The following is a 26058-nucleotide window of genomic DNA, read 5'->3' as shown; positions in this document are numbered from 1 at the left end:
CGAATCTGTTGCCAAACATGTTCATGAACCACTCATAGGAAGTAAAGTAATGTTGCTGGTAATTAACACAACTTGGTTTTTCTTTTGAAAAAAAGAGGTTGTTCTAACTAAAGTGATTTCCCTCAGAATCATTTCATAGTATATAATAATCCAGACTTATAAAGGAATCTCCACTCCATTATTGGAGCACAACATAGCACAACATATTTAGGGTTTAGAAACGATGTAAATTAGAATTGGGGGAGTGTAAATGATGGTGTGAAGTGACCAAAAGAGCTTAAAAGGTTGTTGTGGTGTGTTGGATGCAAATGAAAGAATAATAAGTGAACATTATTTTGGTTCCACTCCGTAATAGCTATTTGAAGATGTTGCAGTATAGAACAGTAAAAAGAACTTCGAAAACAATCCCCGCCAATAATAATGCTTGCTTTTCCCATCCAACCCAAGTAATCTTCAATTATAACTTTGACTCAAAGGAAACAGCACAAGTGCAGGGATGACACAGACACGTGTACAACTTAATTAATACTTTTAACAATTCAAATAACATATTTAAATTAAACATAATTTTTAATGTTTAATATTTATGTAAAATTATTAGAATTAAATTTTACCTGTTTTAAAATAGTGTGAACGACTTTGGCCCAATCTATTCCCACCTCTTATAAACTCCATTCCTACGTAAAGTGATATATACATTCATCAATCAAAATTAGATGTAACGTATTTGTGTATACATAAAAAAAAAATTATGAAACTAATGTTAATGGCGAGGCAGAGGTTTGAAACAGTCATTGTAAAAAAATGTTTAAGAAACTTCTTGTAAATATTTGTAGAAAAAATAAAAATGATAAATTAAATAAACTTTTTGATATATTAACAAATTTATAAACGTTATTTCATATTAACTTTTCTAAAAACTGGTTCTCTAACTTATACCTAAATTAATTTCACACTTGTGGTGAAAAACAGAATTATAGGAATTTTCTCTCTTTTGTCATGTTTACCAAATATTTTATTCTAAACCAGCCTTAATGTTGTTTATGTGACAACATACAATTTACACTATAAATAAATAATTGAGGTAAATTAACATTAGATAATTTTTTCTTAATATTATAAATAGTTTAGGGTTTGATTATTTTATACGAATAATCAATCCCCTACACCTCTCTCTCTTCTCCCTTCTTTAACCATTAAAAATCACTCTACCTTCCTTTAAACAAACTAGTAATAAATGAGTGGCTCTTGTAGTTTTAATACAAAGTAGTCAAAACCATCAACTAGTGTTGAATTATGGGTTTGTGAAGGAGAAAGTAATGACACCGTTCTTAAAGAGATATTTTTATATAAATAATTTTCTTCAATTTGAAAATATTTTGCATCCATAAAATTTATATGAATAAAAAACCCATTGGATACACGCTAATACACGAGACGATGAAGACGACCATTTCAGCATTTCAGGATAATTTTGCACAATTTAATAACGTAATTGGCTTTAAATTCTTCATATTCAAGACTATTCAAATGACCTTTTCAATTTTCCTTAAAATATAGCATTCAAATAACTAATAAATTGGAAAATCTCCGTATATTTTAGAAGTTCAAATATTGGCAATAAGAAAAGTTTTAGAGAAAACAATAGTATTGTGAGAAAATGTTAAGTCAAATAAAGAAAAATAGGTAAACTAATGTGCGCGTTTTCTGGAAGGAGAGAGGTGTTGTTAGTAAGTAGTCAATGATATTGAAACAAACTTTAACTGAATTTTACCTGTACTAGATACTACCCTTTCATTTTCCTATGTTTACGATCGTTTTAATAATGTGTAAAAATATGAAGAAAACAAAATAAAGGCCATAGAAAATAATTAATAAAAGAAGATAATAAAAATAAAAAAAGTGGAAAGATGAAAAAGAAAGGTGAAAGGCCAGGTCCAAGATGACAGAGACACGCAAGCCCACTATCGCGTACCTGGGCTGACTCTGATGCATGAACCCACACGCAAATCTCGCCCACTTCCAGGTGGTTGCGCGAGTACCACACGCGCCTCCTCCCTTAAGTTCTATGCCTTGTCTTTGTAATAAATCCTTCAATACCTCTCCGCCGCTTCCCGCACACATATCCATGGGACAGTCACCATCTACCGCCGCCGCGCCAACGCCGGACCTCAACCGCCAACAAATTTCTCAGTTACATTCAAGCAGCGATCCCGATTTCGATGCCGACCACACAATCCGTCTTTCCGACGATTGCTTGGCCGTGATTTTCCATTTCCTCAACAACACCGACCGGAAAGAGTGCTCTCAGGTCTGCCGCCGATGGCGCCGCGTGGACGGCGAGAGACGGCACCGCCTCTCGCTTGTCGCTCGGCCTGAATTGCAAGAGCTGATTTCTCCCCTATTTGACCGCTTCGAGTCGGTCACAAAACTCACTTTACGAATCGACCGGAAGTACGCGAGCTTAAACGACGACACTTTGATTATGATCTCGATGCGGTGCAGGAACCTCACGCGTCTGAAGTTGCGCGGGTGCCGTGACGTAACGGAAATTGGAATGGCCGGCGTAGGCGATAACTGCAAGGCCTTGAAGAAGCTATCGTGCGCGTCGTGCATGTTCGGCACGAAGGGAATCGCGGCGCTGCTCGATCGATGCGTCACGTTAGAAGATCTAACGCTGAAGCGGCTCCGCGGGGTCCACCAAATCACCGAGGTGGAGGTTGGTGCCGCGGCTTCGTTGAAATCTGTATGCCTAAAGGAGCTGGTGAACGGTCAAAGCTTTGCGCCACTTTTGATTGGTTCGAAGAAGCTTCGAACTTTGAAGGTGATTGGGTGTACGGGGGATTGGGATGATAGTCTGGTTAGGGTTGGGTGTTTAAACGGTGGTCTGATTGAGATTCACTTGGAGAAGGTTCAAGTTAGCGATGTGGGACTTGTGGGGGTGGCGAGGTGTTTGAGGTTGGAGACTCTGCACGTTGTGAAAACCGCGGAGTGCTCCAATGTAGGGCTTTCGATGGTTGCTGAGAGGTGTAAGTTGTTGAGGAAGGTTCACATAGATGGATGGAGAACTAATAGGATTGGTGATGATGGTTTGGCTGCGATTGCCAAACACTGTCCTGATTTGCAGGAGCTTGTGTTGATTGGTGTTTACCCTACTTTTTCGAGCTTGGCGGCGATTGCAAGCAATTGCAGGAATTTGGAGAGGTTGGCTCTTTGTGGGATTGGAACCGTTGGTGATGCGGAGATTGAGTGTATTGCTAGTAAGTGTGTTGCACTCAAGAAGCTATGCATTAAAGGGTGTCCTGTATCCAATGCTGGGATCGGAGCTCTAGCTTCGGGGTGTCCCAATTTGGTTAAGGTTAAGGTGAAGAAGTGCAGAAAGATTACTGGTAGAGGGGTAGAGTGGGTGCGAGAACAGAGGGTTTCTTTGGCGTTTAATTATGATGATAGTGAAGTTGAAGCTTTGGATGGGAGTGGAAGTGATGGTGTTGGAGCAACTCAGGATGGTGTGGCAGAGGCTGAGGCGGAGGTTGAGGCTGAGGCTCCTTCAAGTAATAACAACACCCGATTGACAATGTTGCGAACAAGGTTGAGCCTTTTGGCTGGTAGAAATTTATTATCATGTGCCTTCAGAAGGCTGTCTAACATTGATAATGTCCCCAGTAGCAACTTTTTATGATATGTTAGTAAGAAAGTAGCGAACATGTTCTTTCCATGTTGGCATTCCCCAATATGTGAGATGAGTGTTCATGTTGATTGCCTGTCTTTGCGGTGTTGGTTATGTGATTTTTTGTTTTCTTATGAACAGCTGGTAGCAGCATCTCTATTGTTAACTAGATATGTCAATTACCCTCGTTGATTGTCTCTTTTCTATCTATTGTAGGTTATTTCCCGTTTGTCAGTTTTGATAAAATCTGCATATTTCACCAAAAAGAAATTGTACAAATTGTGATAAATCTCACTTTCTCTTAATATACTTGCTAGGAGTTATGTTGTTAACTGTGTATTATATGGTTGAGGATGAGAACTCAAAGTGTATTCATTATGGTTGGAAATGACAATCACTTTTTTGAGTTTTGACCGAATGAACATTATTCATTAACTAACATGGTAGAGAAAACAGGCCATATATATTCAGTCCCCTAACATTCCACAATTTAGATAGATACAAAAGTTAGGTGCAGTATTTGGAGTGGTATTCATTAATTAATGTTTAGACTTTCATCTCTCAATATCAGTTGATTTAAAAGATTGGAAACTGGGGAGCCTCAGACACAGTGTAAAATAGCGTAAACACAGACAATCTTTCAATTACAAAAATATAAAATGTAATATAAGATCAGTAACATTTTTAAGCTTGTTTCTATAAGATATAACTAATTATTTCAAATATATACATGAATTCTTAATTAAGGTTAAAATTCGTCATGTTGATTATATATATCATCGATGTGGTCATGTCTTATATTTTGGATATTGACTGTATGATATCAGTTATATGCATATCAGTATTACGTCCTACGTTAGTGTATTTGCTTCGATGGTTGATCTCATGAAACTCTAATTTTGATTAAAATTACATCTACTCTTAGATGGTGAAAAGCTGATAATAGCGTGGGAATATTTAAATCTTCAACATACACTATCAGTTACTTAAACAGAGTTTCCTTTCATCAACCCAGAGATTGAAATGTGCTATTTAGTCCTTTTATATTAGCAAACTGCTTCCCAAGCTATATTTTATTTATTACATGTCATTTAAGATCTTCACAAAAAATAATATTTACATAAATTCTTGAATGTGAATCTTAAAGAATATTATACTGCAAGTTTGACAAATGATTATGGTTGAAAAATAACTTTCTTTCAAACATTTTATCAGGCAATTAATAAGAAAAAGACCATGATTTCTTTAAATTAAGTAAAGATTATACACAAGCACTAGATTTGTCACCCATTATCAATTTTGGAAAGAAATATTGGTATCATGTATTTGTTACCTTTCTTCTTATTTCAACTCACATTACACTAATATGATTTGTTTTTGTTACCTTTTGTGGAATTCTCCAGAGGACAAGCACATAACGTAGAAAACATGAAATAATCACATAAATGTATAACGTAAAAATATACAAGGAATAAATAAACAAATACAGGAAAGTTCATTTGACAACAAATTGGGAGAAACCAATGAATTCCTGTAATGCCTAATTCCTTTCCTTAATAGTATTGAAATGGATCAGCGGTTCATCCCACCTCCTTTCAATCACTTTCAAAGTCTTCATCCCCAAAGGAAAAAACTGAAGCATCTGCTGCAATTGCCTTGATGTCACTTGCCCCTACAGATTCCACGTTTGTGCTGTGAACTTTATGATGTTCATCTGCAGTTGATTTTTCAGAAGAATTATTCTGCATGCCAGCCTCATGCTGCAGTGACAAACGATCCGTTGAGTTTGTCAACATCCCTACATGATCTGTTGTCCCCTCAGATGCTTGATGAGGTGCCATAAATTTGTACTCAGTTGCAGCTTTCTTGCTTTGTGTATCTCGACTCTCCTCTTCATCACTGTCTGAGAATACATCATCTTCATTTCTTGGGGGTTTACTCTCAGTTGAATTAGATGTAGAAGGCTTTGGACCAGGTACGGCATTGATTGTGTTTCCATCAGATCCTTTGCTGGTGGGATTTGCTTTTGTAATTGAAGGTAGGGTTTCATTATAGTCTATCATGACAACTTCCACCCGGAATCCTGGAGTGGGGATCTTCCTCTGAAGGATGCAACGGTAAGGTTTAAATTATCGTCAGGTTCAGAGAATAAACCAATAACGTAAGTAGGGACTGCAGCAAGATATTGAGGTTAAAGCTGGCATACAAAATAAAAATTGAATATTTTACCTTGTCGAAACCATCAAAATCTGAACCATCTAAAACTTTTCGATTTTCTATCATTGTTGTATTCATCCAACTGCCAAGAAGAAATTGTTACATCAAGAAAACTGTTAATTTGTGTAAGCAAACAAGTTGTTTCATATTATATACATCTTTTAAGAGAACAAATCTATAATATAAATAGGAGAATAAATGAAAATAATTATCATGATACAATGTTACGTCATCATGTTAAAAATGTAAGATCCTGATAAAAAAAATTATATATTAAAATCACCCTAAATGTCACAATATAATCATAATGGTTCTGTTAAGTGAGCGAAAAATATAAATAAGGACAATAATATTATGATTTCTATTTTTCGACTTTCATCATTTATTCCTTAACGTGACTTAATGTGGATCATTAATGAATATATTATTATTTTTTGTTTTGAAAGAATCAATGTTCCACACTAAGCTACATTAGAAAATAAAGGATAAGAGTAAAAAAATGAATATCATAGTACAATTTTCCTATAAATAAAAGGACCGAAAGAAACAGGTTTCTGAACAAACCAGTAGAAATCTCCTTGTCTATCATTAAAATGAATTTTGAAGTCTCCTTCCAACTCTGCTAGACCAGGTTCTCCTGGTAGAGCAAAAACCACAATTCCTTTCTTCGGTGCACTGATCCAGAAATCTTCTGGCTGAGTGTAGAAAGTAAATTCAGTAATCAAATTCAAATCCATACAATATCAAAACTCGAAAGCAGGGATAAAAAATAGTGTGTACCAATAGATCTTTGGTTTTGGGATGGTTTCTTGTGGCAAACAAAACTCCTGGGAATAAGTTAAAATGTCAGTCGTAAGAACAACTTGACTATTTGCATGAGAAAGTACGGCACAAACTAGAGCCTTGTATAGGTAGAAATACGAATCAATTACTTTGGTTTATACTCAATTGGGAAAAGATACAGAGGTAAACATCTGAAGTTCAGAACCAGACCCCGAGATGAATAGTTTAATTTCTTGAGCTATACTGATATGAGATAGGACAATGATACTTTAATCCATTTTTTTTATCCACTTTTAACCCACCACTTCAATCACCATTAGATCATTACATCACATCACTAAAAAGAATCAAAATAAATGATCAAAATATTGAGAACTTATTTTTAGTCTCATCTCATTTATGTCCATTCGTGCATTTACTCCTTTACCAAACAAGTACAGCACTAGTTGACTCCACACAATTTGTCTTTTTTACAATCGTACCATTACATTTGCCCTTTCTCTTCATGCAAAACTTGGAATCTAACACTTTGTTGGGTAGATGGAGAGAAATAGGTTGGATGGAAATAAGTAGCTAAAATGGAAATAGATGAATAATACAGGTATTTGGTTGAAGAGAAATAGGGATAAGATGAGGGGAGAGATAAAGAGATGAGTAGAAATAGGTAATGGTACAACGAATTCCACTATTTTTTTAATTATTTCTCTTCTCTTTCACACCGAATATAGCACATTACTTGCATCTTCACCCATCCTCTCAACCAAACAGTGTTTTTATGATTTTAGCTTTGCTAAAAAATGTTGAAATTCACACTATAGTATTACTGGAATGACATGAAGAGAAAAGAATGAACTTTGGTACTCACCCTTATGATCAGAAATTGTAATAGATGGTCTAACCCAATAAGGGCACCTTTGAAGCCGGAACCCTCTTAGTATGCACCTGTCAAAGTCCAAATTAAGAGGAACCTTCTTCGATTCTGGGACAATGTGACAAAATTACATCATACCTTCGTCCAGGCTGGACTTCTCCATTGAATTGTGTTAAAGTCCGTTCAAAGTATTTTACATATCTCTAAAAAATTACAGAAATAAATGATTTTAGAAGAATATGTCCAGAATGGCAGAATATATTCCATATTTAATAAAACAATAAACCAAAATTATTGACTGACTATTTGACTAGGGAGGACTAGAGCCTTTCCATCTACACATCTTTTATGGTTAAAGTAATCAATGGCTTCCTCTGCAGTTGGGAAGAACTGCAAAATAATATTGACAGTCAAAAGATTGAAAATTTCAGATAGAAGAGCACAACTAAAATTCCAAAGTCTTTGGAGTTGATTATCATGACTTGCCTTAAGAGACAAAAGAAGACAACATATCATCAGTCCAGTCCTCCCCATACCAGCTTTACAATGAACAACCACCACATTTTGAATATCCTCCTTCAACCATGAATATGCACTTTGACAGAATGATGTTATAAGTTGAATAGGGGGGCAATTATGATCACTAAATGGGAAAGTCGCAACCTGAAAACAATCCCAGTACGTTAACAGGACAAACAAAAATATTACGCTAATTTAATTTGATATCAGAAATTGTGGTCCATTCTTTAATTCTTTTTCTGACATCTGCAAAACCAAACAGCAACAAAAAAGTCAAATAATTATTTTCTCTATGTTTATATCCAATTTTTTAATGTTCCTATGTGATGTTTTCAGACACTCCAAATGGCATGGCAATTGGCTGCATTTGAGTGTAAGAAAGCTTTGTCAATAGGATCTTCTAAATATTTCTGTCGAGGATATGCAACGTACTGTCAAACTATACCCAATATCAACCACCAAAGTTAGACAACAAAGAAACAAGCAGATTTTTTCTTTTTCATTCCTGTTTTATTTTACATTAATCCATTATTCCCTAGTCATATCTCCAAGTTTTTCCCATCAAAAGGAGGTGGCTGTTCGTAATGTAGTAACATATAGTTTGAGGCATAGGAGAGGAAGGGGGGTCCAACAAGAGGGACGACTAACATACCCTCATGGTTTTGTTTTGTTTTTAATCATTTCATAAAGTTCCTTTAAAAGTATTTTACTGATTTCTTTCAATTATTGAATGCTTAGTATTCAAAATACATATTAAAGGTTAGCAGAAAGATATATTAATTTACTACAAATTGCGACTAAATTAAAGTTTAGAACGTGCATTCGTAAAAAGGATACAATTTACCAATTACAAATTACCAAACTCTAGATAGCTACATCAACGATCAGAAGCTCTCGGCAAGTTGACTCAAATTTTCAACTTTAAGTAGAACATAAAGAACAAATGCACTTAAAGAGCAGGTGGACCAGACTAGACAGGTAAATAATGATAGGTAACAGTCAAAATTATTACGCATCAATACCAGTACCTCAATTTGATTACTAAAATAAAGATAAAGATGAAAATCATACCTTCCCCTGGAATAATGATCCATCATATAACCTTTCTGAACAAAGATTGTATACTTTGTATTTACCCTGCACATCAAGGTTTCAAAAGAATAAAGTTGTGATATCAACACTCGGTGCACAAAGATACTTGGAGAAATTAGTTATTGTAGCATACCATGTAATGCACAAGAAAAATGAGTAAGAGTAATTGCTCAAATTTGTAGAGGAAGTTGGAGCATGGCAGAATCTTTAGGACTTTAGGTACTCAACGCATCTATTTACAAGCAATATAAGGGTTCAAGAGATATAGCAGTGTTTTTATACTTTGGGCTTATTTATATTTTTTCTCCACATTATCAGTTCCTTAACTGTTCAAAGCAACTCAGCTAAAAAAGTTATCCAATGATTAATAGTTATGAAATAAAGGTGTGGGATATAATTAATTTGTATAAATTAGCAAAGAAAAAATATGTATAGAATATGTAAATAATAAAGAATGTATCAAATAAAATAAATATATTTTATTTAATTATTTTATATTTTTTCCTTTGTGAATCTATACATATCAATGATAGATTAGACCTCAGCAAAAATTCTGTTACTTAATGGATGAAATTTGAGGTGGGGGAATTAATTTGAACAATTAGGAAAATATGATTACTAAATGCAAGACTCTAAACCAAGAGGACTAAAATCTAAACATAGCAATGATAGATGACCACCTATGTAAAGATTCTGTTAATTAATGGATGAAATTTTGGGTGGGGGAATCAATTTGAACAATTAGGAAAATATGATGACCTAATGCAAAAAAGCTAAAACTAAGAGGACTAAAACTGCACATAGACTCAAGTACACAGCTAAAAAAACAACCAAGCTTATGACTTACGAATGTTTTTCAGATTCTATTGATTTTAGGTTAGATAGATAGGATATTATTCATTCGAAGGTTTAGGATTTGTTTATCTAATGATTCTGTGCAATATGAACAATGAAGGGATTTAATGGCTTTAACAGAGGATATAGTTCACATTTTCCAATAAAATGTGTTCTTCTATATTGGTGGGATGTTAACTAGAAGAAAAGTACTATTTGGTTCTGTTCTAGATATCTTTTACATACTTATTTATAAGAAAGAAGGAGATCTGAAACACAAATTAGCCACTGCAATTAGAGAGCGAAAGTCTTATAAATCCTATACAAGAATCCCATACTTCCAAAGTGTGACTCAAGTATCATGCCAGCAATTAGATTTCAATGCTCTGCAAAATTCTGAGTGCGAATGGATGAGCAGATAATAGGAACCCAGGTAGATAATATGTTACCTTATGATGTGTTTCAAAAAACTTGATCACCTCTTCCATGTGATTGCGATAGAACCCCTGAAACACAGCTACCCCTTAAAACAAAATTGAATGATAACTGAGCTTGGCTTGAACATGAGAAACAAGAACTGACAGTCAACAAGTATACCTCAATGTATCCAACAATTCCAGAGCTAATATCACCACCCGGAAATCCCATAGCAATTATATTTTCAGTGATGTATGTCATATCCAAATCAAATCCATCTTCCTGTTTCAAAGAATAAGAGCTGAAATATTAAAGTACAACAAAATGAAAGCAACATAGAAGTTAACTCATTTCTTAAGAAAAAAACAATTGTTTCTGTCCAAAATTCATTAAGTATGGTAGAAAAATGTAAATTTGTATCAGAGAAATATCATATACACAATATGATACATTTCCCAAGAAGTCGATACCAATTTGATTCTTTAATAAATAAAGCAAGATAGTGACCATTTCCCTCGTGATGCTTTATAAATAGTGGGAAAATCAACATTTGTGTTATTAAGAATGTTAGAAGACAAAGCAAATCTTTAATAGGAAGCAATAAACCAAAGATTGGAAAATACATTTTGAGATCATGCTCTTCTTGCAACTATAGTTTGTAGCGAATATCAAAATCTCCTATAACATGTTTTATAGACTTTGTTTCTTTTACATATGTAAAGCAGAGCATGCAACATTAATTGTATCATTCAGGTGGTGTGTCTATTCTTATAATAAATTTTGAACGGAGGTTGCTGCCAGTGCAGATAAATAATTACATAATCCTGAGGCAAAAATATATCAACAGAAAATATGTAAATATAAGGCTCCAGTTTTTATATCCACAATTTGAAGAGGTAGAGATGACAAAAACAAATCATGCTGCAGTGTGTTAACACAAATGCAAGTGACTCAACCAGCAGATTTGGACACAATAACATGAATCAGCCATATGATTTAATCCATCTAATGCACGTCATAGAGATAAAACCAGACTAGGTGCGAAATTTCGTTGTCAACTAACCTGGTATCTACGTTTATTCTGAGAGACAATATGGCGTGCTTTGACCTGGACAGCTTTTACTGCACTCTTGGAAGAGTCCATCAACCCTTTGGCGAAGGATTCAATTAAATTAGATTGATCAGGTCCTGAATTGACTGGACCAGCAGATTCTTTCGACTGCGTTAGCAATCCAAGCCCACCAGTCAGGCGAGCAAAAGCTGATACGCTTGTGTTTTCGGTCTGTGAATCCTGTTGTGCTTGTCCAAGGCCAAGGCCTGGAATTTTCAGATGTCTTGTCCATAATGACATGCCAGAAGCAGGTAACGTTGATGATGGTGAATCATGTGCATTGTTGATCTGTCCTGTCACTTTGGGTTGGTGTTGTTCTTCAGCACTAGAAACTGGAGGAGTAGGTTGAGATGAAGAATAAGCAGGAGCTGGTTCCATGAGTCACTCAAATGCAGTTCTGCAAAGTGTAAAACCAATAGTTAAGAGCAGATTACCTTTAACCAGCTAACAGCAAACTAAGTAATAAATAAATTAACACACATCATACAATGTTGGTGGGGAAATTACAATATAATAATACCCAAAGAAAAACACCTACTTCACACAAGCTAATTAGTCTCATAATCTAAGCGGTTGTCCGATAAATTAACTGGATGCGAGCATAAATTGAACAAAAGCAGGGCCAAAACGTCGGCGTCGGGAATATAAACAGAGGGATCTGAAAATGGAGGGTTCGGTAATACAGATTGAGCAGATTTGCGATTGAAAAAAGCAATAATTATAGTAATTTGTAAATATGGCAGATACTCATTCACATCACAGATTCAACAATGGATCGCTTACGGTGAGTCGATGGTGATGCACACTATTCGATCTGTTTTGCAGAGAACAATGGGTCTGTTGAGGGGAAACACACGATTTGCGAGCTTGGGAATTGGATCAATGCAGTTTGATTGAAGTCATCAGCGATTACACATCGGAGATCAAAGGGAAAAAAGAAAAGAAATGAACAGCTGCGGACCGTTGCTTATTTCACAATCCACCGTGGAACCATTTTATCATAATAAATAATTAAAAATTAGAGTAGCTACAATGGTGAATTCAAATCACCCTCATCCATTTTTGTTTCTTCTTTCCGATCGCTTCAATAATTTCTTTCCTCATCACGTTTGATAAAGTTTAATATTAAAAAAGTATTGATAAAATAGAGTAGAGTCATTAAATGCAATAGGATAATCCTAATCCAATTATGATAAAATGGGAAAGTTCTGTGGACTGGTTTAATATAATATAATATTTGTTTTCAATCACTTCAACAAATACTTTTGAACTTTTTGAAATATTTTCATTGGATGCTTGAAAAAAAAAACAATAGTTAGCACATGTAAATTAAATGAATGGACGGTATAACTAATTGGTTCCCCTATAAATTAGGGCTTGATCTTGTTTTCCTTTTTATAATTTTAAAGGTTAAACTAATCAATCATATATATTGATACTTTTGATTTACTCAAATATAAAAGAACATTTATACTTATTCTTTCATCTTCTTATAATATATAAAACATAAGTATTCATTTAATTACTAAGTTACGCACATAATTTTATTGATGACCTTATTTAAAAATAATTTTGAAAAAACTCTAACTTAAAATAATTTAATATGTGGAATTCTATTAACACTAAGGATGGCAACGTGGGTCGGACTGACCCATTAGGCCCATAAGACTCGCACATTATGGGTTGGCCTGTCTCGTCTTGCATAATTTATGTAAGTTGTAATCACTGGCCTGCCTTGCATATTACTTGGTTTGCGGACTTGCGGGCTGACCCACTTTTTTTTTCTTTTATATTTTTTTTATTTTTATGATAAAGCTTTCAATGTTTAAAAATTGAAAAACTTTAAGAAGTTCAAAAAATTAAGTAAAGACTTTAGAGAGTTGGATGATAAATTGATAATTCAACATTTTCATCATATTCATATTCATACTATGACATACATAATGTATTTTTTTTTTATTTTAGCACATTAAAAAACATATAATACTTGTCTTTTCCAGTTATACAAAAATTTGTAACATTAATGCAAGAGTCCATAAAAAAAGTAACTAATATACACAAGTGCAAGGTTTTTTTTTGTGCGAGCTTGCAGGTCGCAGACTTATACAGGTCAGGCTACTGCGGGCCTATGGGTTCACTATACTGGCCCATCCCACTTTTTTTTTTCAGACCTGCGAACTGGCCCGACTGGCCAGACCTATATTGTCATCCCTAACTAACACTTATATTACTTCAAATTAAGATAATATAAACATACTATTTGTATTAAGATTTATAAAGTTTTTAATATATATATATATATATATATAAAATCTTTATAGGAAATGATATTGTATTTTTACAATTTCAAAATAAAATTATAAATAAAACATAAATATATATATTGTTTTATATTTCCTCTCATGAGATCACATACATGTAATATCATCTACTTACCTATAACATTACCATCAAAGAGGTTGATAAATAATACACTAAGTACACAAACACTAGATAAGTTACATTTGAAAGCATTAAATTAGGGTTGAGATATATACATGTGACACTAAAAATTATCATCACAAGAAAGTCATATAATAAAAACTTGGTTAACTTATATGACAAAACTTTTTCACGACGCATCAGACACACCAATACATCTCAACCTAGTATTCTCTACTTATAAATAATTGTGTTCACCACACACATATCATAGATTTTCATTCATACATATACAAATTTAAATGATAATAAATTAGAGTTAATTATCAATTACAACTTAATAATATTCAAGTACAACATATTAAACAAATATAACAATACAATAAAAGTAAACACTTTGCCCAACAAATTAAGAACATTTGCGATTGCAATTTATTGAGCGAAAAGTGTTAGCATGCCTAGTTAATTTTCAGAAATAGAGTTTAGTTTGTCCAATGATCAAAGTTTCCAATTTTTAATTAATTGAATTTTGTCAAAAGAAAATTTTGTTTGCTTTGTGACTCTTCATGATTCATAAATATTGCAAAATATTACAAGAAAATAAGTAGTTCAAATTGAGAAATTTATCCTAAAATAACAATTTCAACTAATTTCACTCAATTAAAATACAAAACACATCACCAAACATCATATCAAGATTTAAACAATTTAAATAGATTCAAACAACACTCAATTTTTGCATAAAATTAAACATTGTAACCCCAGTTATTTTTACATATAGATAATTTATTCTAAGATACAATCAAAACTTAACAAATTTTTCTTAAATGCTAAAACTCATTTCCTCAAGCTCAAATTTAAACTTCTAACTCTACTATTTTCACAGTTAGAATTTTTTGCATGTCATAAAATTTACATTAATAATTTAAAAAATACGCAACCTTCTACTATTTAGCACTTATTTTCTGTAAAACTAGATTATATCCCTAATAAGATCAAATAATGTCTTTGTTAAGAGTTTAGTGTTAAAATCTGCATATAATTCAATTCAAGGTCATCAAGTAGGTCGAAATTGAATTTAAATTTGATATATTAAAGAAATAAGTTTGAATGACATGCAAGTATACTTTTGTTGGTGTCCATTTTTCATTTTCATATTTATAATGATTATGAAATTAAATCAGGTAAAATACACTTGAAAAAATAATTTCTGTCAAATAATAATTTTTATATTGTTTATTAATATATATTTAAATAGGTTATGCTTAATTATGTATATTTTAGTTATTTTTACGATCTATCTTAACAATTTTTGGTCGACCAGATTCTCTTTGGCAGTATCTTTTGTAAAGTCCATTAGCTATAAATAATTTATGTTAATAAAATACATTTTAATATAAATTAAAGTTTGTATATAGAATGAATAACACGATCGTGATAATGGAAGTCTCAATATTTTGTTGGTAGCAACCATTGCCAAAAGAAATACCTCTCATTTCTCAAAAAAAGGAAATCTGTGTTAAAGTCTTCGCAAAATACAGTATTTATTATGCTAAAGTCAAAGGTGTATGGTCTTATAAAATAGAGACTTTCCATTAGGTACTAATGTTAAATCCGTTAATCCGGTTCAGTAACATGTGAACCGGAGAGAGATCTTGAGGCAAGTACAAGCGAACCGGGAAGAGGGTCCATTAGGCCGTTTCTACATCTCATCTCATTTGCTTTGGTTTGTTTGCTGCCACCATCGCAAGCACCCTTTGCACATTTCTCCTACGCCAAACAAATCCAAAAGTCAAAACTACCCCCAACCCACCATGGACGTAGGAGTCGCCGACGATCATTCCCCGGAAGCCACAATATCGCGGTGGAAATTTGCGATGTCGCGGCAGTACCAGCACATGCTCGACAAAACGACGCCGCACGTCCTCCGCCGCTGGATCGGGTGTCTGGTGGTGGCTGCCGTCTACGTCCTCCGCGTGTACTTGGTCCAAGGCTTTTACATCGTCTCCTACGCCCTTGGCATTTACATCCTCAACCTCCTCATCGGCTTCCTCTCCCCTCAGGTCGATCCCGAGATTCACGACGGCCCCACCCTCCCCACCCGAGGATCCGATGAGTTCCGCCCCTTCGTTCGCCGCCTCCCAGAGTTCAAGTTCTGGTACTATTCCCTTCCCCTATTTCCCCTTCCTCCTAGGGTTTCGTACTCCACCACCTACTTCTGTTGTAATATTATCTTGTTAGCGTCTTCGCTTCTAACTCCAAGATTTGATTTCGAATTGTCGTTTCAGAACTCCTAATCAGCTCGCCTAAGAAATTACAGATTAATTAAATAAAGGGAATTTAATCAAACTTCTTGCACTGCATTTACCACAAACACAAACAATTTAACCTGGACTTATGGAGAAGTTACATGAGGTCCTGGGGGACTAACCTTATGAAAAAAAGCTGAGGAAAATTTTCATCTATTTTATCCAAATTTATGCTTACTATTGTTTTGTTTTTAAAATTCAAATTGTAGAGTATTTTTATGCTTGATCTGTCCGTCACTGTACTCAAAATTGTCTAGATTTTCGTTCAGCGAATTATGGATATTCAAAATGCCACATTCTGATGACCATACTGGCTTGCATGTTATCCTTGATGAGATGAGTAGGAGGGTATAACTATCTTGTGTTGGATTTTGTTACATTTCCGTGTTTAATTATTAGTCTATGGTTTCCCTTCCGAGGAGATCAATCTTCATTCACGAGCATTAATATTGTTCTTTGTTGTAATTGTCACTTGTGGGGTAGCTAATGTTTTGTTAATTTACGGTTTGGATTTAACGTGCAGATGGTTGTTTTTACTGAAAGCTTCTGAACTTTTTGTTCGTGGGCAGGTACTCGATCACAAAGGCGTTTTGCATTGCATTTGTGATGACTTTCTTTAGTGCCTTTGATGTTCCAGTATTCTGGCCGATACTCCTTTTCTACTGGGTGGTCCTATTCACACTTACAATGAGGAGACAGATATCACACATGATCAAATATAAATATGTTCCATTCTCATTTGGGAAACAGGTAGATTCAGTATAATTTTTTCCCATTCAAAATTGTTGTGGCAAGCAAATATTATTCATTCATTAATGGTGTTATCAGGATTGCATCCTTGTTGCTAATAATAAGCATTTTGTCTATTTTACTTTTAGCGCTATGATGGAAAGAGAACACCAACAGATAGCACAAGCCCAACAACCGCGGACTGAATTTTTCAGTTTAATTGAACTTTATTTGCTACATTTAAGTCACAATCCCAAATGTGGCTTGATACCATCTACAGTATTTGCTACAATTAACAGCTGGAGCAACCTGAGGATTTGGTGGCTGGGGAAGATTGCTTTGAGGTCTAGCATGGACGTATGACATCTGGATGTTCAACTCCCTATTGAGCAACTGTTTGGACATCTTCAATGTTTCTACTCCCTGGTAGATGCTTTAGTCTTGGGGAGATGTTTGGGGGCTCTCTCTTTCATCTCCCTTCTAGTGAAATCCTTTTTCTTTTTTTTTTCTTTATAGGTAGTCAAATGCCAAACTCTTATTGCTGAATTCTAGTTAAATAACGAGAATTTAAGACGCCTGTGCTAAAGGAATCCCCTTCATTATTTGCAATGGGGTGTTAACTCTTTTGCCATTGTATTTTTTTTTTCTTCTAATCATGAGATTTTCAGGAACTCATTTTCTTCTATAAATGTGCCCATGATGCAATATTATTACTCCCTCCTGGCTTTCTTGGCATTATTGTGATGTGTGTATCTTTCTTATATATATATATATGTTATGCATGAGCTTGTCCACACATTTGGCTGTAAGACTGATATCCCCTGGAGGTGCTAAAGTTGCTCTTCACAAGGCTTTTCACATGGGTCAAACCTCCCTCTATCATTGTAGAATGTCCTCAAGCACAAATATTTTTTTTAAAGCCGAGTACTTGTTCATGAATCAGTAATGAAATATTTTTATAACTCTTTTTATTTGGTGTTTCTGTAACCGAGTTGAATAGCGTTGTATGCTTCATACGGTTTGATTATATCTAATGGAACAAGGTCCACCATATTTGGTGGGATAATGTGCTTGCACAAATGGCAATTTTAATTTTTTATGTTGATGGAATCACTTGGTCGGGGTTGGTCATGGTATGGTACTTCTTTCCTTTGCAAAGGGTTTCTTGCCACACCATCGGTTCAGAAAAACTTCCCAATGATCTTGATGTGCATCTCTCATCAGAAACATATTATTATGTACCACTACAGTTTTATGTACTGATTACTTTTATTACATATATGTTCTTTTCGTTGTCTTGACCTTTCTTTGTATCTGACTGTCTCAGTGCTCACTAACATACTTTTTTTCCCAATTGTAATGGTATCTGCTACTCCTTCGTTCCAGTAGGCCAAGTGAGCTTAAAGTCACCATTATAAAGCCCCCGTTGCCATGGTCATAGAAAACACCAGTTATTGATCTTTGCACCACAAGAATTTTGTGCTACTATTGTAAACTGAAAAACGTAATGGTCCATATCACTAGCCTTCGATTTATTCCAACATTTTCTGTGGAAAATAGACGCTCATGTTAGAACAGAGGTGCTCTTTTATGAGGGTACAACACAGGCTACAATGATCCATGAAGGAAGTTTGGAACTATTATGGGAAATACTGTTGCAGAAATCGAGTTTGTGCGTGTTTGAGAGAGAGATGGTGCTTGGTTTCAAAAAGCAGGTTGTGGGTTCAAATGATAAAGGTAAAAAAATGTTCAATCATGAGTTTCAATGTTTTAATCTCAACCCTGTATTTGCTTATGAATATACGAATGATTTAAACCCGTGCACCAAGTCTCAGGTCATGTGGTACACGGTAAGATAATTCCTTGCCATGGTTATCACAGAAATGAAATTCCTATTTGAAGGTATCGTTTTTGTTTTTTCTATAAAATAAAACTTTCTAGTATTTTATTTTATGACATTTATAACTGAAGCTTAAATCAACGCCAAGGCTTGTATTTTGCGCATCACTTATATTTTTTACAAAATATTTCAAATATGTACACATCGTGGTTCAAAAGCAATTACTCGGTCCTAATATTAAGAGGTTCTCGCATTTTAATTCTCCTTCAGAATATGAAATGAAAGTTTATTAAAGCAATCAACCCAAGATTGGTGAGCAAGCATTTGCATTACATAAGAAAGTCCTATTGCAGCACTGGCATCTAGCCAAGACAATGCCTCTGTGCCAAAATAAATGAATTAATGATATTCCAACCTTTGAAGATCTTTTCTAGGCTTCTAGGCTTGGTTATTGAAATCAAAGCAAACACATTAAAATCTCAAGACTTGACAAGGGTCAACACTAAAAAGTATGTCGATTGTAGAAAATGAAAGACCCTGCAGGGGTGTGCTTACCTTACCTGGCTGGTCTGTAATATCCATAAATACTGTAGTAGGTTTGTGCAAGAGTAAGCAGCAACAAAACAACAGCTGCAACCAAAGATATAATGGCCCAAGGATTACTGAAGTAATTGTGTCTCAAGCTTGCACACCAAGTGTTCCATCTATGGTTGTAATACCGATTCACATCCTCAGACAATGGGGAAAGGTAACTGTTATTGATGTCAAACACAACCTCTTGGCATAAGCGGTTGAAAAGGTCTGCAACTTCAGCATCACTACCAAGCCAGTGCTCAATTATGCCACGGTAATGAAGATATCCCACATCCTCTGGGGAGTTAATCAAGTTGTCCATGAAGATAATATAGGATGTGATGTCATTTCTGCAATCAAGATGACACTGCTCAAAGGCAATGAGATTGAGGAACAAAGACTTGGTGCCATCATGGATCAAGAGCCGAGGTATTCTCAGAATACCATCCTTAAATTTGATGTCCCAGAAGCGATCAGTCTTCCTCTTCTTGAACTTGATTCCAGCCTCTTTAAGCTCTGTGACACAGTGTATCAGTTGCTGCCTCCGTTTATCAGCCACTCTTTGAGCATTTGACCTGCGTCTGATCCATATTCTAGGCACTGGTTGAGGTCCTGCGCGCAAAAGACTTCTCCTGAACACTTCCAAGCAGTGAAGACCTTCTTGATCGGATAAAGGGTCAAAGGTAATAGCGCTTCCAAGTGATAATTCCAATTTGTTTCTGTCACTTTCTGTCATTGGTTCATCCGTCGGCATCAAAGGGTCGAAGAACCTGAGTGCTAGAGCTGTAACAAGTCCTTTCAAGTCTGGGTTTCCCAATTGAATTCCCAGAAGTCTGTCCAGTACAAAGAGTGGAAGCTGGTTTTCCAGCATGATCATATCCCTCTGAATGGAGTGCATTGATCCACGCATTGCGAAAACAGGATCATTCCTGGAATATCCAAGTTGCTTGAACCCTTCTGTGGCTCCTCTGAATAGCTCCAGCACAAAACAGCCATCAAGGACAAGCATTTCCACGAACTCATTGCTGCTTAAACTAATTGATCCTTCATAACAGGAGCGAGCTCTTTCTTCTATCTCCTTCATGGAATCGAGGTATATCCTAATGTCATGCTTGGTACGCTTAAACACATGGTTAAGGGAACGCCATTTATGGCGATCCATCGGGCGAAGGCGCTTCTTGCCATGATGGTAAGGACCTATAGACACAATCTGCGGAGCAAAAGCTTTATCCTCACCAGTACTGTCTCTAAGGTAATGGGGGATTCTGTAGATTGATAGTTTGGACCATGAACTTGCCACATCATCTTGACCTGCCTGCTCTAGTTTTTCCTTGATCATCACCACCCATTCAGATCCTGGTGAGTTTGGTTCCTCTCGTGATTTTTCACCATCTTCACCACTGATCACAACTTGCAATGATTCTGTAGGTTCCTGCTGAAATTTGTCCTCCTCCTCCTGCTGCTGCTGCTGGGGAAACTCTGTTGATCGGTTCCCTGAATTAGGTGAAGATGGAATCCCGGATTCCAAGGTTTCTTTGAGTTTTAGAGTGATGAGATACCAGCTCAAGAGCTCTTTGTTGAATACAGCCACCATTTCTTCAAGCAACTGGTGTTCTGTTTCTTGTCAATGGCCTCCGTGTTGCTTCCAATTCATAAAGAAACAGAATTGAAACAGTGTTTGATGAAGGGTAAAGAGTCAATTGCGATTATGATCCGAAATGACCTTGACATTTTAAATAGAATGTTGTAATTGACTTGAACAAACTGTGCAGCTCATATGGGACCCCTTTCGACCTCATTAGAACCCTTTCTGGAAAGCCAAATTATATTGGAAAATGACCCTTCCCCTAAAATATGCACATGGGTAACTGTGGTAGTTTCAGATGCACTTGTAAATGCATTGATCTTGCATATCGATAGAAAAAATGGAAGCAATGAATTCATTACTAAATTTGTTCTTGGAAAGTCGTTAAAAAAACTATAGTATATGCCATTTATGTCGCCGACGGTAGTTATTCATTTTTATATATCTTAGACTTTCTCGTTAATATAAGATTGAAAAATATGAAAACCAAACAACTAACCTTACGGAGAAAAATCATGTCTGAAACAAAGTTTAATGAAAGAAGTAAGGTGGGTGTGGTGCAGGCACAAAAAATGGGGAAAACGTGGAAGAATTCAGAATCTGCTATGTCTCTCATTGTTCATGAGGCATTGGAGCATATCCCAGTCTTTAAGTTCTAAATTATTCAGCTAAATAACTTTTCAACCGAAACAATGAATATATAATTGCAAACTTTTATACCAAAACTTCTTACCAATCTCGTACTCACTAAATTATTTAAAAAGTGAAGAATGTTTTTGTTATGGACAATAACTAAGAATTTTTTTATTTATAATTTATATGTATAATTGGTCAGTATAGAATTGGTCGATTAAGAGTTGATACAATTTTCTCTAATTTTTAACAGATGGATTATTTTAATTATTATATTAATTTGAAAGTTGGGTGCAAGACAATAACTCTTATAGTTATAATGATTAGATTCTTTCTCTAATTGACATTTATTAGTAAATAATGATATGCTTGATTATAGGAGAAGTTATAACATTGACAATCTTCATATTTCTCATTCTTTTTTTTTTCTGTGATTATTGCCTAAGCTGGGTCATACGAACATGTCATAAGAGTAAAATTAACAATGTATTTAACTATATAAATTTTGAGTGCAGATGAATAAACTATATCAATTAGATTAACCTTGTAATTTTAAGTTTAAGAAAGAAACAATCTCATCATGAAAATTGCTAGTAGTACAATTTTTATTTCACTAATTAAAAGAAACTACCTCAGCATATGCTTTCTGATTTTCTATGCGTAAATGAGAAGAAAGGATACAAATATTAAATTGGTACCCCATATACCTTAAACTATTTATAGCTTCAAATAAGTACCTAAACTTTTGACCTTTATATCACCTTTACAACAAAAAAGAAAAAAACTTGTACATTTAAATATGAGAAAATTATCCATGTTGACAAGAGAAAATGATCTCATTCCTCACACTTGAAATTGTGTGTTCTTTTATGTATTCAAGCTCTTTATTTCTGTTCTAATATTTAGATATATATAATTATTCTTTTTACAATTTAAGTATAAATCTAAGTCACTTATTAAAATAATAAAAAAGTCAAACATCATATAAAATAAAAAATTTATAAATTTATCATATTAAAATTTTGAATTGAACATAATTAATCTCATATATAAATAGAAGTCAAATCATATTTATGTATTTTTTACTTAATAAATGTTTCTTAAAAGATTCATCAATTTTTCAATAAAAAAAAAATGTTAGTAGATAGCTAAACTAACAATCCTCTGCGTGAATTATAAGTGAAGAAAATACCTAATGGTCATGGCTGGAAGTAGAAGCCTACGATCACCAAATAACAAGTTAGAACATTTATTCATGATAGGGTTAGACAAAAATATTAGCATGCTTATTTCTTCTTCTTTTCTTTTCAATTTCTTAGAGATCCTAAACTAAACATTCAATGTATATAGTTTTATCTTTGAAATATACAAACATTCTTATTTATATTTATTTTATAATAATTATATAATTTTACCTCTATTTTTTTTCTCTCTCTCATAATTAAGCTATTGATCGTGTCGTGAGAGATTCTGTTATATATTGATGACAGTGTGAATGAAGTTTGATTGATAGTGTAGATTCAAATATTATTTATATTTATTAAAAGATTTTTTTAATTGGCTAATCAATGGAGTTGAATTTGTTATTGAAGAAAGAAAGTATATAAAAAAGAAAAAATAAATAAATAGAACCACTTATAACAATTAAATTAAATAATAATTTAGTTGACTTCTCTTTAAAATATAGAAATGCTCAAGAAAAAATCATTATTTTTGTGTAGTATTAATAGTAATGTTCAACTCAACGTTGAATAGGATCTATAATAATAAATGTTTTTGTTTTAAATGAAAGAGCTAAATATTGATGTGACTTTTTATTTAAAAATAAATAGTAAATTATTTTTGTTAATAAACTTAAAATTTGAATTGTAATGGTGTTATATTTAGATCTTAACTCTTTAGGTAATACTTTGAAATTATTTTCTACTCATAACTCTTGCTTCTATGTTTCTTCTTCTTTATTTTTTTAGGGGATTGTCTTATTATTTGAATTAAGAAATAAATAATTTGAGAAGAATAAATTTGAGATGAAAGTTTATAAAACTTTGTGTATGAAAAAATAAGTATGATAAATTAAAAATAATATTTAATACATAAAATTAGATAATTACCATTTTACTCTTGAAGATAAATGTGATATAATTTTAAACATAAATAGCATAAATGATACTAAAATTAAATTGAAGTTGTTATTTATAATTAAAACGAAGAGATTGATTTAAGTAAGAGAAATCATGTTAATTTTCTACATGAGTTGACCGAGCATGTTGTAGATATGGGTGGATTTGGAAAGATAATAATATTAATGTTTATACTATCAAATCAGCCTATAGTAAATTCATAACAAGATTAATAGATTTTGAAGATGATCTATTTGTACAACTTTAGAATATTAAATCATTACTAATTATCTTATACTTTGCATGGATAGTAATCTTAAACAAAGTCGCAATGTGTGATAATATGATCAAGAGATGGACGAGCATGAGTGTCAATGTGCGTGTCATGTGTGGAAAGTGTAAAGAGTCACCAATTCTTTAGTTTTCCTTTTGCTCAGAGTATATGGAATTTGGGTGATAATTGGGTGGATATTGTTATGGTACATCACATTTTGGCAAAAAATCATTTCCATCAATTTTGTATAGTGGGGTTAAGTAAAAAGGTAATTCTATTTGGAAGTATATGTGGGTTGCTATTGTATGGATCATCTAGATGCATAGGAATATAATCATTTTTAGGAGTAAGGTGAAGGATGGTGAAGAAGTATTCAACTTAGCCCAAGCCAAGGATGGGATGTGGATAACTAATAAAGTTTCTAATGCGAGATTCACATACTCGGACAGGTGTTTGTGTCCAGATTTATACATTCAACCAATAGTGGATTAAGAGTCTAGTTTTCTTTTTGTTAGTTCGGGGTACTTTTTTAGTTACCTAGGGTGCAGTCTTTTTCACACGCATCATATGATGTTTTTTCTGCTATGTGCTTTGAGGTATATTCTGTTTGCATCTCTTTTTGAAGATACATCCATCCACAACTCTTTATTTGTTCTCATGTAATGTGTCATCTAGACTTAGGCTATATCCCTTAGACATTCTTTTTTGCAAAACACAAAGTATGGACTTATGTACCATATGAACATGCATAGAAAACAAAAGAGAAATCTTATCAGAAAGTTGGTTGAGAGAGTGGTTGTTTTCCTTTGTGAAATCCTTGACATTCTTTTGTCTCTTTGTCCTTACAAATATGCTCTCTTTTGCTTGTAGAATAGTTATTATAAACATTTATATTCTCCTTATGGTAGGTTATAGGTGTTACTTCCTCTCTTAGTTTTACGCAGTTTTTATCTTTACATTTTTGTATGTTAAAGAATTGGAAAACTCTAAATACTTTTCTATTTATGTATTTTTTATTGTTTTTTAATAAAAAAAACAAAGTGAACAATATAGTTCATTCCGGTAAGTTACCTAAGTGGCATAAGTTTGAAAAAAAAAAGGTTTAATGCATAAAAATAAAAGTATGTTACCTTTCTTCACTAAGATTGTGGTATGGTTTATTTTTTTCGTTAAAAGGCAAAGTATGTAAATGGATAAAAATAAAGTAAAAGAGGAAGTTTGAATTTTACTTTCTATGTAAACATCTTGTTGATAAATAATTTATAAATACTTTTGCTGGATTTCTTTACATTAAAAAAAATACAAGATTCTCAAATATTGTAATCTCACATTCTATAAAACATTCACTTTATTTTAAAATACATTATATTAGCAAACTTATTTAAGAGTTTCTATGTGAAATAAATGCACCCAATCTTCATATTCATGGCATTTTAATAGAACTACCAACCCATCTCTCTCCCTCCGTAGTCAAAGAAGCAGAAGAAGAATCTCTATTATTCATATGTTTTTTCATGACTTTTCTTTCTCAAATTTAAAATTATTTACAATTTTGCAAAATTTTTTTTTTTCTCCAAATGAGGATATTAATCCCCATTCTCTTTCTCGAAATTTTATTACCACGGCACTTAACATGTCTTTTTCTTTTCTTATTTTTGGTTGTTTACCGTCATTTCACATAACTTTACCTTATGCAATGCATCCAACAATTACATAATATTCCAACACAAGCTCCATCTTTACCATAACAACGTCATCAAGCAAATGCTACTTGTATGAATTCATTTTAGTAAACGATTTTCGAATTATTTAATTAGTATTTTAGTCTAAATATTTGTAGAATTAATTTAATGTATTTTTTTTAGTTTTTTATTTATTGATAATTGATATTATCATTTTTTCATTATTTTTATTTTTATTATTGTATTTTTAATTATTTATTAATAAATTTCAGAAAGATAAATATTTTATCTTTTATTATTATTATATTTTAAATTAAGATTTTATTAGATGTTTTTGAGAAAATAAGTAAAAAAGATTTGAATCGACATATTGTCCTTTTT

General features: G+C 33.4%; 4 protein-coding genes across 5 annotated transcripts; 2 read left to right on the top strand and 2 right to left on the bottom strand.

Annotated features, from left to right (window-relative positions):
* Positions 1–2001: 2001 nt before the first annotated feature.
* Positions 2002–3892, top strand: LOC114173102 (F-box protein SKIP2). The gene has a single exon (XM_028057326.1). It carries the CDS (start codon positions 2069–2071, stop codon positions 3677–3679), a length of 1611 nt encoding a protein of 536 aa, XP_027913127.1. The 5' UTR covers positions 2002–2068; the 3' UTR covers positions 3680–3892.
* A 1072-nt stretch (positions 3893–4964) lies between these two features.
* LOC114173905 (phosphatidylinositol 3,4,5-trisphosphate 3-phosphatase and protein-tyrosine-phosphatase PTEN2A-like) lies at positions 4965–12620 on the bottom strand. 2 transcript variants are annotated; one of them, XM_028058572.1, is made up of 14 exons: positions 12295–12620; positions 12050–12169; positions 11464–11908; positions 10581–10682; positions 10433–10489; positions 9129–9194; positions 8025–8201; positions 7842–7928; positions 7677–7741; positions 7533–7609; positions 6665–6711; positions 6449–6579; positions 5897–5966; positions 5263–5769 (listed from the first exon to the last, which is right to left on the bottom strand). In XM_028058572.1, exons 3-14 carry the CDS (start codon positions 11887–11889, stop codon positions 5263–5265), a joined length of 1812 nt encoding a protein of 603 aa, XP_027914373.1. In that variant the 5' UTR covers positions 11890–11908; positions 12050–12169; positions 12295–12620. The 2 variants fall into 2 exon arrangements, with proteins under 2 accessions (XP_027914372.1, XP_027914373.1); XM_028058571.1 differs by lacking the exon at positions 12050–12169 and having other exon boundaries at positions 4965–5769; positions 12295–12618.
* Positions 12621–15577: 2957 nt separating this feature from the next.
* Positions 15578–17708, top strand: LOC114167910 (protein RER1A-like). Its single transcript, XM_028052823.1, has 3 exons — positions 15578–16090; positions 16811–16991; positions 17120–17708. The coding sequence occupies exons 1-3, from the start codon at positions 15747–15749 to the stop codon at positions 17174–17176; spliced, it is 582 nt and encodes a 193-aa protein (XP_027908624.1). The 5' UTR covers positions 15578–15746; the 3' UTR covers positions 17177–17708.
* A 1361-nt stretch (positions 17709–19069) lies between these two features.
* LOC114170571 (UPF0481 protein At3g47200-like) lies at positions 19070–21327 on the bottom strand. Its single transcript, XM_028056081.1, has one exon. It carries the CDS (start codon positions 20975–20977, stop codon positions 19367–19369), a length of 1611 nt encoding a protein of 536 aa, XP_027911882.1. The 5' UTR covers positions 20978–21327; the 3' UTR covers positions 19070–19366.
* Between the last annotated feature and the right edge of the window lie 4731 nt (positions 21328–26058).

Source organism: Vigna unguiculata, chromosome 2, assembly GCF_004118075.2.
Source record: "Vigna unguiculata cultivar IT97K-499-35 chromosome 2, ASM411807v1, whole genome shotgun sequence".
NCBI lineage: Eukaryota > Viridiplantae > Streptophyta > Magnoliopsida > Fabales > Fabaceae > Vigna > Vigna unguiculata.
This window is presented reverse-complemented; position numbering and strand designations above follow the sequence as displayed.

What these genes read in the sequence shown, in the direction of transcription:
- LOC114173102 (XM_028057326.1), top strand. Translation starts at nt 2,069, where the DNA reads ATGCCTTGTCTTTGTAATAAATCCTTCAATACCTCTCCGCCGCTTCCC.
- LOC114173905 (XM_028058572.1), bottom strand. Translation starts at nt 11,889, where the DNA reads ATGGAACCAGCTCCTGCTTATTCTTCATCTCAACCTACTCCTCCAGTT. An exon ending in CCAAAACCAAAGATCTATTG is followed by an intron (nt 6,580 to 6,664) that starts GTACACACTATT and finishes TTCTACACTCAG; the next exon opens with CCAGAAGATTTCTGGATCAG. An exon ending in AGACAAGGAGATTTCTACTG is followed by an intron (nt 5,967 to 6,448) that starts GTTTGTTCAGAA and finishes TCTTCTTGGCAG; the next exon opens with TTGGATGAATACAACAATGA.
- LOC114167910 (XM_028052823.1), top strand. Translation starts at nt 15,747, where the DNA reads ATGGACGTAGGAGTCGCCGACGATCATTCCCCGGAAGCCACAATATCG. An exon ending in CTCCCAGAGTTCAAGTTCTG is followed by an intron (nt 16,091 to 16,810) that starts GTACTATTCCCT and finishes GTTCGTGGGCAG; the next exon opens with GTACTCGATCACAAAGGCGT. An exon ending in CATTCTCATTTGGGAAACAG is followed by an intron (nt 16,992 to 17,119) that starts GTAGATTCAGTA and finishes TTTTACTTTTAG; the next exon opens with CGCTATGATGGAAAGAGAAC.
- LOC114170571 (XM_028056081.1), bottom strand. Translation starts at nt 20,977, where the DNA reads ATGGTGGCTGTATTCAACAAAGAGCTCTTGAGCTGGTATCTCATCACT.